This window comes from Solanum verrucosum, unplaced genomic scaffold (genome assembly GCF_900185275.1).
Source record: "Solanum verrucosum unplaced genomic scaffold, falcon-dt-bn FXZP01000093.1, whole genome shotgun sequence".
In the NCBI taxonomy this organism is placed as follows: domain Eukaryota; kingdom Viridiplantae; phylum Streptophyta; class Magnoliopsida; order Solanales; family Solanaceae; genus Solanum; species Solanum verrucosum.
The window spans coordinates 2,925,334-2,937,786 of NW_026020065.1; the positions used below are offsets into that span (position 1 = coordinate 2,925,334).

Below are 12,453 nucleotides of genomic sequence, written 5' to 3' on the forward strand. Positions count from 1 at the left end.
AAAAATCCAAATTGCATGTCTAAACAAAACTTCAACTTCATCTCATGATTTCATATTATGATTTCATATCATGATTTCCTATTGCATGGCCAAACGAGCCCTAAATGTAGATGATTTATCCGATTTTACTATTGTTTACCATCTTTTTCGTTTTTAAAAGTTGATGATCTATCTTTTTAAATTGAAAAATTAACGTTTTGTGAGTAATCAATTTATTAAGATAACAGTTATTTTAACCTCAAATAATTCAAGTGAGGAAATAACAATATGACAACAAAATTGTTCTTCTCCTAACTAGTTAGAAGGTCATAAAAAATACTATTGTCAGTCTATTATCTATCTTGATTCTTGACCCGATTATATGAAATAGAAAATCTCATAATTATTCAATTATAGAGTTTTAATCCAAACACAAGATGAAGTGGAAGCAATTAACCAAACACTTGATAAAAAATAAACTTTGTATTACTAATTCTGCATTTCTAATCTCTACGTTACTAATCTTTGTGTTATTAATTTTTATACCAAGACCCGGCTCTAACAAGTGAACACTGACCTGGCAGTCAACCTATGGGGAAAAAATAAATTAATTTCATATAACTTACCTTTTTGGATAATTAAAGCCATTAATTTTTGGTTTTTGGAGAATAAATTAATTTCATAAACTTTTTAGTAATGCTTAATAGATTTTCTACTTTTTCACTCTGACATTGAACTCGAGAAACAGGGGAAAAAGGATTTGATTTTTTCTCTTTTGTATTATGGGCTCGGAGACGGGTTCATCGCCGTCGTCTGCTCCGGCGATCGCAGCAGCGGCAGCAGCATCGTCATCATCAGCCACATCGTCCCCAACTGGTACTGGTAAGAGAAATAGAGACCCAGAAGACGAGGTTTATGTCGATAATCTTCACTCTCACAAACGTTATCTTAGTGAGGTTTTGCCCCTTCTCTAAATCTACTCTTTTTATGTTGTTGAAATGTGTGTGTGGAATTAGAGCCGATTTTGTTATTATACAATTTCAAGTTTTTAGAGCTTTCGAGGGTTTAAATTTCTTGTATTATTGAATTGCCCTTTTGGAATGAAATGGATTTGAGCAGAGCAGGTGGGATAAATATAGTTAATTACTACTAGTTTAGGATTGAGATGTGTCTGATAGACTTTTAAAAAAATGGTGCTTTCTTAACAAGGTCAATAAAGTGTATAAATGTTTGTTGTAGATTCTTATGTTAAATATAATTATTGAAATTGCACTTGTTGTTGTTGCTATCAACGGAAATGTGTGTTCTTTGCCTGTGATTTCAGCCTTCATGTGCTAGTTTCTTTGGCTTTCTGAAGTAACTTGAGGAATTTTGCAGATAATGGCATCAAGTTTAAATGGATTGACAGTGGGAGACACCCTACCAGATAATATAGTGGATTCTCCATCAAGATCCGAAAGCATGCTCTACATCAGGTGATGAATTTTGTACTACATTGGAAAACAGAAAATTATACAGATATTAACACATAGTTAAGGATGGGAGCAAGTTCGGTTTCTCATTGCATGGATAGATTACTTTTGGTCCTGCTTAAGTTATTGTTGGAAGTCTGAAATGACGCTCTGACCTTAAGTATATGCTGGACGTGTAAATCCTTTATTGAGTTACATGTTCATGATAGTCCATTGGCATGTGATTGTGTTTAAGGTGAAGAAGTCCCCCGATAGGTACCTCGCATTAGTTTATAGAATTTACTGCTTAGATTATTTAGTTCCTTGTGAATATTCTACTGTTTCTACATTAATGGACTTTTGTGCTTTTAATTATTTTTCTCTTATACAAACAAAATAAATAGTAAAGAGAGAGATAAGGAAGAATTTTCCATTGCAGATGAGGGATTGCTTTCCTGGTTAATGGCCTTTACTTCTTGGTTCTTTACACTTTCTCTCTCTCTCTGTATGATTACTTTAGGTTTGTCTTACTCTAACTTAAATCTAAGGAGGTTTGGTGAACGATGGGGATTCTAGTTGAAACCTCTCTCCTTCAGTCCTTACATCCTTTGGCAGTGAGCTCATTACTGTATTAACCTTGACTCAAGAAGCTCTGTGAGTCCATTAAAGACCAAGCTCAAAATTTTCTTCCTAAAAAGTGAGTCTTGAGAGAACACTTAATTGTTCAGAGAGAGATCCATTGATACCTCTACCTAAATGTTGGTGTTTGGGACATGCTACTTGTATGTACTATGTAGTCTTTTACAACCTATGTTGACAGAAGTTCCATAGGTTTAAGTAGTTTCATTTGAGAAAGTAGTACTTTTGAGGTTAATTGAACACTTAAACCCCAACCTTCTATATTAACCACTCATAGTAGCTGCTTGGTATCATTCATGGCTGAGTAATTACTCATGTATAGATCATCTCTTAAACTAATTTTGTCCACTCTAAAGAAAGAAATAATTTACCAGCATTCAGTGATCGCTTAGTTATCAATCTCACAAAGAAGCCTGTGCTAGCTCAATCTCTCAGTACTGTGTGAAACCCAGAGATATGTTTTAATTTTGAAAGTTTTGTTGAATTTCTGAAATAACAGAATAATGCCAATTATTGCTCAGTTGAGTTATAACACAATTAAGATACTTCTTAGAAAACCCAGTCATGAATGTCTTTCTCTCAGAACAGCAATAAATTGTGTTAGAACTTCTCCTTTAGAGAGGACTGGTGTTAAATGGAGAGACAAGCAAGAATTAAAGTAGACAGAGAATTTTCTTTTCTTCTTCCCCATGTATATCAATTGCTTCCCTGCAGTGTATGCTTATGCTGGTTTAGGTTAGGTTTCCTTTGGACTTTTAATCTATCATATGTTAAATTTAAAAGTTACTAGAAGGTAAAATCGAACATGCTACTGGCATCTTTTGGTCTAGACCCTCCTCCAAAATAAGAAATTGACAGAGAAGCATTGTATGCTGCAACAAGTAAATTATAATATGTCTGATTAGCAAGGATATGGGGACTTTATTATCCAATAATATGTCTGATTAGCAAGTAATGGCCAGAGTTTGGCCATGAATGAAAATACATTTACATTCAAAATAAAATAATATCCAATAACCTCCATGACTTACATGGTCAATGTAGCTGTCCAGTCCATTTCCAATATACAATTGAAACTTACCCGCCTTATTATTAATATTCTTTTTATGACTGAAAAATCCATCTGGGCCAACCCTTAGGACCAAACACAACCTTTGAAACCAGGGTTGGTGTAGGGCTCGAACCCGTGACCTTAGTCACAAGTCCCTCAACCTATGCCACTCGAAGTAAGCTCTAACGGCTATGCACCTTATTATTGTTATTATTATTATATCTTAGAATTTAATGGTTCCTTTTTCTAGTATGTTACCCTGTAAGTGGGAAGCATTAAACAAACAAGGTTGGATGCAGAGTAGCCACCTCAATTTTTTGCTACGTCCTCAAAACCTTTTTACACATATTCCCCTTGTAGAAAGATGCTCATTCACATGTCATACACACACATCTTTGACCTCTTGAATTTCACTGCCATAATATTATGCTGTGGGAGTTGGTCCTAAGTAGGAGAGTGTTAAAAGAACCTTTAAGATCTGTTAACTGTTGAAACACATTAGTGTGGGACGGCAGTTTCTATGGGTATAGTTGCAAGTGAATATACTGTGGTGCGGGATTCTGCCTGGTCGGGTTTCATGTCTGCATCTTTGACAGATGAATCAGTATATATAATATCAAAACACCATCAAAACCTCTAGAAATGGGAGTTCAAAAGGTGAAAGCTCTTTTTAGAGTGAGAATTACAGAGAACTAAAATTCGTATATGTCATCTGGCAGCTGTCTCCTGTCTTTCTTTAGAGAGTGACTAATCTGCGCTGGTTCTGTGATGATCATAGTTAGATTCACTACTATGATTCTGTGAAACCTTGTAGTGTCTGTCAGTGCAATTTAGTTAAAATGGAAAGTGTTCAGAGCTTTATATACAGAGACATTGGGAACATATCAAAAGTTAACAGATGAAACAAGCAGTGACTCAGTGTCTATGGCACTTGGAGTTTAGAGAAAAAAATGATTGGCAGGGAAGTACAGACTGTATAGTCATTTGACTTTTAAGCGTAATAGAGGGGTCACCGCTGTATGGATTTGTAGTTCCAAAATCTTAGAAGGCAGTGACTTGCATATTTTCGTTTAAGAAAACTGATGCACCATGCAAATATCGAGGACTGTATTCTACTGTTAAATGAAACAGCAATAATCGTGCAAAAATATGTTTCCAAGTTATGATCGGTGAAGTCTTGGTCATTTTGGTCCAATTTAGTGTCTGAAGAGAATTTCTTAATCCCTTTCAGAACCACACATGATGAGAAAGAACCACACAAACTACTGCATAGAATCTATCATCATGCATGCTTTGGATTTGCTTTTGTGAAGTATATAAACATTTAATTTTGCTCTAGCTCTCTGAAATTTTTAGATTTAGAGATAGAATCCATGAATTCTTTTTAGATTTGAATTTCCTTACTATTTGTGACTTGACAATGTACCTGTAAGCTCATATGAAATGTAGTAACAGATGAAGATCCGGTTTTCCTATCTCCTTGCTTCTTTGTTATCAAGTTTTATTTAATTTTTTATGTTTGTTTTCAGGGACGAGATGTCCTTTCAATATTCACCAATGTCAGAAGATTCAGATGATTCACGGTGTTATGAGGCTTTGACGAATACCAGCTCACCCCAACGTGAGAGCGCACCAACTAGTCCAGTCTCACCCTACCGATATCACAGACCAATGAATGGGTTCTCATCATGCCCTCCCTCCACATCATATCCGTCACATTCCTGCAACTTCCCTCCAGCCACATCCTCCCAGCCTCGTCAACGAGGCTCTGATTCTGAGGGTCGATTTCCATCATCACCCAGTGACATATGCCACTCTGCTGACTTAAGGAGAGCTGCACTTTTGCGGTCTGTGCAAATGAGGACTCAACCTCCTGGACCAACATCATTTGAATTGCATTTTACTCCAGGGCAGGAACCTAATCATATGGAGACCGAGGACCGGCCTTGTTCCTACATGAAGTCTTTAGTTGATGAGAGAGAATATAAGATTGAAGAATGCTCCTCAATGAGTGTATCAGCACCCGAAAATGGGGAAGATCCCTGTAGAATTTTGAATATGGGACCAAAAGAAGATGAATCTGTAGATTAAACACAGTATGTGTCGTTGTCCTTAATAAGGACTTCAGTTACTGCACTGTGCATGACTAGAACTTTCAGAGGATCGCTTGAGTCCTTTATGCTCAAAGGTAACAGTTCAAAAAACAGTCCTGTTCTAAGACCCTCTGTTAACACAATTACCACATTCTGCCATTCCTTTCTTGTCTTGTTTCACTTAATAATAACCACCCTGGGCTACTCCACTGTCGAAAATCTTATTTTGGATTATAAAAACATGTTTACAAAAGCACAAGTATAGGAAATATATAAGCAATTGGCCAAATAAATATCCATTCATAGTGTGATATGAATTAGGATGATAAGGCATCCGAGAGGTTGATTTATTGTTTGTCGTTGATCATCAAGTAGAGAGACTTTGTTTCCAGTTCAATCTTAAGCTCAGGAAAAGGTTGAATGGACACTCGACTTGCAGATACAATCACAGAGTTTTCTTTCTTTGGTTCTCACACGTAATTTCCACTGAACTGTGATATAGTCATATTATTGTCTATTACTTCCTTTGTTTGTGTCAATCTATCTTTATTCTTCTTCTTAGAATTTAGGGCCAATTTCTGCATTTCGATATTGTATCAATTAACAACCACCACAAACAGATCATCAACCAATATCTTCTTTGAAAGGGTTTCTCCAATTATGCCTTTTTAAGTTAACAGAAATAAGGCGGTAAAATTGTACAGAGAACAACAATGACTCTTGACTTGGGGTTGGTAGGAAGGCACAGACATCTTGTTTGCCTTCTCTCATAAGAATACAAATATGAAAATCAGTAGTCAGTTCAACAAATATGAAAACGAAATTGTAAAAATTAAAGTCAGGCCATGGATAAGGGAAAATTTAACTAACATTTCATATAGGGTATAATTTGCAAAAAAAAAAAAAACTTGAATATTTTTACTTTATCAGCACCACTATGCATATATAATGGTACTAAACTTAGGGCAGTCAATCCTTCACAAGAGGGACAGGCTGCAAAGAGGTTCGTTTCAGCAGCTAATTGCTAAAAGCAATGCCAAGGAGGAGGCACATGAAGGGTTTGAAGGAAGGGGGAACGAAAAGAGGATTGAAGAGAGTTATCCTGTTGTTAGCAAGTGAAAATACTTGAATAGAGATGTTTTGAAAATCAAGAATCAATTGTCAGATGTGTCGATGATGGAAGGCAGATCTTCAAGGTGCATTATCTCCTCATGCAGCATCTGAAGATCCTCCATATACAATTTCAGCACCGACAATTCAGGCCAATCCATTTCCTTTTCCTCAAGTTGCATTTTGAGTTCTGTCAAGTAGCTGTTAATTTGTAAAGCCATCTTGCATCTATCATCCTTATTTTCAGACATGGAAGCAGATGATGACTTGCTAGGTACTAAAGAAGCTGATAGGCAATGACCACCAACAATAGCACCATTCAACCTAAGAAGATAAAAATACATAACAAAGTTACACCAAGCATATTCTCATTCCTTCTAGTAAAGGCAAGGTTAAATTGGGAACAAGATGTGCAACAATTTGATTTCAGGTGGCATAATTAAAATCTGTGACCAAATAATAGATGAAATATCATATGTTTTCAACCAGTGTCCACCAATAATGGAAGAACAGTATGTTCTGCTAAGGAAAAGAGGAAGGCAGAAAATGAACTGACCAGATGTCAATATCAGTCTTCTCATATTTTTTTCTCTCTATCAATATCAGTCTCTCATAGTTTATCATATGCAAACAATAAGGTAAATGCAAATAAAATGGAGTATGGATGCAAATGGTAAGTGAAAAATTACATGGAACAATAAGGAATATGATTAATGGTGATACTGTAATAAAGCAAAGTCGTTTTTGGATTGATTTCCCCCCTCCAACTTCTTCCAAAATGAAACCGCGAGAACAGTTTTATACTTTTGAGATAGCAAAATAATGGACAAGAACCTGCCCCCTAGCCTACAAGAGTGAAAACAGTAACAATAAGGACCTTTTGTTCCAGGATGAACCACCACTTACTTTTTGAGGATCGACTCCGATTCTTTGTCATTCTCAACTGTGAACAAGGCTTCTACGCTATCCTTGCTTACCCATGCCAACCCTTCTGTTGTGCCAACAGATTTACAGATTGAGTGCATCTCACTGAGGGAAGCATCGTCGGAAATGTCCTCAATCCTGATAGTAACAACCATGGAAGCCCGCGGGGGTTGAATTGGAAGACGATAACTCCCAAGATTTAGCGCACCAGCTCTAACTGCTCTGTTGCGTGATTCTAAGCTCTTGCCAATAGTTAACAACAGTTAATAAACAAACTTTTCCTGATTGAGGGGGCTGAAGGCAGAACTTCAAGAAATCAATAGCATACCTTGAATTGGATGTCCCAACAGTTAAGCCCATCAGGAAGATGCCTGACTGAAGCAGCACAGAACTTTCCGAAGACTGAAACTGCTTCTACAAGCTGAGAAAGGCTGATGGTAGAAGGTACGTTCCCAACTGCGATTGACCTCCGGACATCCATACAAGCAGCATCTGAAGTAGTATAAGTCGATCCAGAAGCATCATCACCGTTACCACACCCACTTTGATGAGGTTTATCAAGAGTTAAGACTTTTCCCTTTACGCATTGCATGCTTTCGCTGCGAGACTTGCGAGATGATACTTTTCTACCATTATCAAGTTTCTGTGACTCAAAAGGTAATGGTAACATCTTCAAGCAAATTACTACATGTACCCAACCATTGGAAGTCCTACGCTATTAATAAAATCAGAAAAACATACCGGAAAAGGATCGCGCTTCTCCGTCACTAATTTCAGCTGCCCAAAAGCTCTTTCTACTGGAGGACCCAGGTCTGAGAAGTCATTATCATCATTATGGACTTTAAATAGTAAATCCTTTGAGCTCTTAAATCTTTGGAACTGGAAGCTGGTTAACTTTAAGGTGTAAGAATAGCACAATAATCAATAAGAAAGCATGACGTTCAATTTGAATAGTCAGAATAAAGTCTATAAAATCAATAATCAGGAAAATCCACAGGTTGAGCTAGCAAGCAAGAGAGGTACAGACAAAATACCAAGTTTCTTTTTTCTCATTTCTTTGCCTCCCAACTTTGATACCCGAAGTGGCATTTCTCATGTCCCTGCCCATCTTACCAGATTGTCATTATTCTACCCTAAAACGTTCAGATTCTAGTTTTCATTGTTCATCTAAGTATAATTATTTAAAGCTAATGAGCCTTTAGGAAGGCAGTTTATTCTTTCTCAGCAGCTATATGCCTAGAGGTCTTTGCTATGCTATTGACACATTCAGTCCTTTTAGTTTCTGCAGCTTGCCCTTGGTTTTGTTCGTGTACTGGTTATTTGTTGGCCTTCACCTGAACCCTATTGTGGGAAGGTGTTACCTCTGATGATTTACTTATTACTACTTCCTTCATACCCAATAATCTATCTATTTCTATTTTAGGTTGTTCCAAAGTTGTCAACTTATTTTGACAGAGTATATTACTTTTCAATATTCTATCTGTGCGACCCACATTTGAACTAGAGTAATTTCAAAATTTTCCAAATAAATACTATCTCTACTTCTGGACCCATTTTCACCTATTTTGCGAATGTGTTTTTGCAAGATTTACAACTCCCTTCATACTAAACAAATTATTCCAAGTAAAAAGTCCAAAATTGTCCTTAAACTTTGCGAAATGGTCTAAGGCCTCATTTGTTTTCATTAAAATTTAGACGTCTGAATCTGAATGCACATCTAAATGCTTAAGATGTTGTCTCTAGATCTGAACACTGAATGATTAAGACTGCTTGTTTTTCAACATCTGAATGTACATAATTTATTTATATTTACATAATAAAAAAGGGACAAATATACCCCCAAACTATCGTAAATGGTATGCAAATACCCTCTGTCATACTTTTGGTACATTGGTGCCCATGTTTGCCGTTCAAAAACTAGAGCATATATACCCTTTATACTAACGGACAATTTATGAGACAATTTTTGTTTGTCCAACAACAATGCTAGCTTTGGTTGATGTATAACCCAAAGACTCTAGAAGCTGAACAACCCTATGATTAATATCAAGGTTATAATTATTGGATCTATGCATAATTGCATCATCTGTTTCAACTTTGCAATCTAGGTCCATTTGAGGGAGCTTCCAAAAAAGAGAAAAGAAAAACTCATTAGAGGGAATTATCTTGTTCAAATCAAAATATTGAGAGCTTGTTTGATTTGATGGATTGAATGAAATAATCATGGTATAGATTTGGTATTGTTCTATCCAATGTTTGGCTTGTTTTTTGAATCATGTAAACTAGTCATGGTATAATTCAATACACCAATTGGTGTATTGTTTTATACCATGGCCAATGTGGTACAACTGACAATACCATGATTAAGTTATACATGGATAAAATATTAAAATGTCAAAACTACCATTGTGGATCTCCTCAAAGTCTTTTCAAAACCCTATACAGTTTTAAACCAAACACAAGTTCAAGCTATACACTGTATAATCAATTTTTAACTCAATGAACCAAACTCCCGACAAAAAACAATATCTGCATTACTAGTCCTTGGATTATTAATCCCTGTATAACAATCCCAATATAACTTATTTTTCAACCAAACAACACCTAAGTGCCTTTGGATTGAACTCATTGTGGATAGGCCAATGATTTTGAACTAGAACAAACACAAAAATCAACCAACTCTTGCTATTTATATGCAGACCCTCTCCAACCATATGTGGTAGTTTGGATTTCATAGATGTACAAGATACATTCTAGAAAATATACTGTGGAATGTTGACGCATGATAGAGAATGGAAAAGCTATACTAAACTAACAACACTAGAATTCATTTTCTTTGAGCAATGAGAAAGACTGATGACTTAGACAAGAATACTGAACATGGAAGAAAAGGTCAAAAGGAGAGACTGAGAACTTTTCACTCATACTAGCTGAAAACTTTTTCCTTTTTATAAGTATACCAGCTGAAGACCATGTCCATGACAAGCTTTCATAGATACTTTATGCACTTTCTGACTAACATGTGAACTGCATGAATGCTTATACCCAAGCACCATATACAGAGATAGAATAGATAAGAGGAAATCCACACCACCCTTTATGGAATGTAGTAAGGGTTGACCTTTGAGTGGTCCTTTGATGATGCATTGCAAAAAATTAACTGATTTTCGGCAGGGTTCTGGAGAATAACTTTCCTAAGCTGTAAGTTATGTATTATTCACCTAAATCTTGATTAGTCATCAATCTATCCCCTCAAAGGATCCACAAGATCTCCTCAGCATAGCTGGAAAAAAAGGTGGTTAGAACCAGAACCGGTCTAATACAACCCGATTGCCACCTATACAAAAATGAAGCACCATACTTCAATTAACTCATGAGCACGTTCAGTAATCTCCACTGTATTAAATTAGGGAATCATATCAGGAAGACAATTGAATCTGCTTCATGGTCCGTCCATTATATTTTGGTTAATCTATAATGTGGTTTCTTGGTGTAATCCAATTTTGCATTTTGGAAGTACATCGCTACTTCCTGCTCTATACATATTCCTAGGTGCATTTGCCTTGGCGTGCTTTCAGTAAGGTAGTAAAAGCATCTATTTTGAGGTAAAACTACATAACTGTCACAGTTACCAATTACTCCTACAAGATTTTAGCTAAATTCATTCAGATATACTGCAAAACTTGACGTTGGTTTTTGTACCTTCTCTATAGGAGAAATCATCTCATCTCATCTCCTCTCTTTTTTCTCTTTACTTGAGCTTTAAAATTTCTGTTGTCCTAACTTAATGACTATTAGTTATAAGTAGTAAGCTATAAGCCCATCCAAACATGCTCTTAAATTTTTCTATAGATAACTAACTCGTCCTCTTAGTGAAGATTACGAATAGATATTAGATAAACTACAATCCATAATGAAGACGAATTACAATTTTTAAAAAATGAACAGTTCTGATGATTTCACATTAACAAAACCTATTAGCACAAATAACCAGAATAAAATTGTAAAACGGAAATAGATATTGTATTAATACTCCTACTATTGGCAAACTGATGCAGAAAATTTTTCGAGCTGCTTCAAATTCATCTTTCCAAATAGAACTGGTGTTAAATCACAAGGTTTAAAGCGTATTTTACCTGCTGCAGCTGCGACCGAAGCCGTTAAATGTTTGAGATTCCGATAAGAGGCCAGAAATGGCTTTGCAGATTCCGGCACATTCACCTGCGGTGGAGGAGAAGGAACAATTGAATTGGAAGGAGCCATTTGTTTAAAAAGTTAGGGTTTTAGAGAAAGATTTTTACCTGCCATTAGAGCAGATATTGAAGCAGGGATTCTGGGCTTCATTTTCACGAGGGATTTGCAAGGATAGACTCTCATATATTACTGGCACAAATGTTTTACATATTACAAAATATGCCCTAAAACTTTGCATGTGGTGTGTATACACCCCAAAGAAATTTATATTTCGTACAAAGATAGAGAAAATGATCAAAATGGTCCTTAATGTATAGGCTTTTCTTCCATTTGATCCTTAATATATGAGCTTGATGAAAATAGTTCTTAATGTATCATAAAATGTGTTCATTTTGATCTTTAACCTATAATTAATCATACCCAATTCTTTTTGCCGTCAAATTAAACAGTCCACTCACTAAAGCACAATCTAACTCTCTATCCTACGACGCCTAAATATAGAATCCATGCAGTATCCTTCCACCTTAGCATACTCTGTTCCTAAAATATCCATCTCCGGTTGACTTTTAATCCGATAAGCACTTGGACTCCCCAAATCATGAACCACCGTTCCATTTTTCTCAGTATAAACATAATACATAAGAAACAACATCATAAATAATATTTCATCCTTCTTAATCACTGAAATATCCTTCCATTGCTTCCATATGACCTCATTCTTAGAATAATCAAAGAAACCCATTTAATCCAGTTGTAATTCTATATTGATTCTACTAATTTTGGCTCACTAGTTTTATGTGTCACATATATCTATAATATATCTTACAATTCCAATTCACGGGAAGACAAGAACAGAAAGGTCATCAATAAGAAGACCATAAAAAGAGCACACAGAATTGAATAACTGCACACTTAATAATAACTCATTAGAGTGAAGGAAAAAAGGGGGACAATTAACTTTTTTATTAACAAAAAATTGAATGAACAAAAAGAAGTGAGGTACGTCCGGTAA

At 35.8% G+C, this 12,453-nt stretch overlaps 2 protein-coding genes across 3 annotated transcripts; one reads left to right on the forward strand and one right to left on the reverse strand.

Moving 5' to 3' along the window:
• The first annotated feature begins 694 nt into the window (after positions 1-694).
• On the forward strand, positions 695-5,286 carry LOC125823624 (uncharacterized). Its single transcript, XM_049502967.1, has 3 exons — positions 695-935; positions 1,357-1,454; positions 4,650-5,286. The coding sequence occupies exons 1-3, from the start codon at positions 762-764 to the stop codon at positions 5,209-5,211; spliced, it is 834 nt and encodes a 277-aa protein (XP_049358924.1). The 5' UTR covers positions 695-761; the 3' UTR covers positions 5,212-5,286.
• Positions 5,287-6,042: 756 nt separating this feature from the next.
• Positions 6,043-11,600, reverse strand: LOC125823620 (uncharacterized). 2 transcript variants are annotated; one of them, XM_049502964.1, is made up of 6 exons: positions 11,549-11,600; positions 11,384-11,468; positions 7,989-8,118; positions 7,576-7,890; positions 7,230-7,489; positions 6,043-6,647 (listed from the first exon to the last, which is right to left on the reverse strand). In XM_049502964.1, the coding sequence occupies exons 1-6, from the start codon at positions 11,589-11,591 to the stop codon at positions 6,368-6,370; spliced, it is 1,113 nt and encodes a 370-aa protein (XP_049358921.1). In that variant the 5' UTR covers positions 11,592-11,600; the 3' UTR covers positions 6,043-6,367. The 2 variants fall into 2 exon arrangements, with proteins under 2 accessions (XP_049358921.1, XP_049358920.1); XM_049502963.1 differs by having other exon boundaries at positions 7,989-8,133.
• Positions 11,601-12,453: the final 853 nt, after the last annotated feature.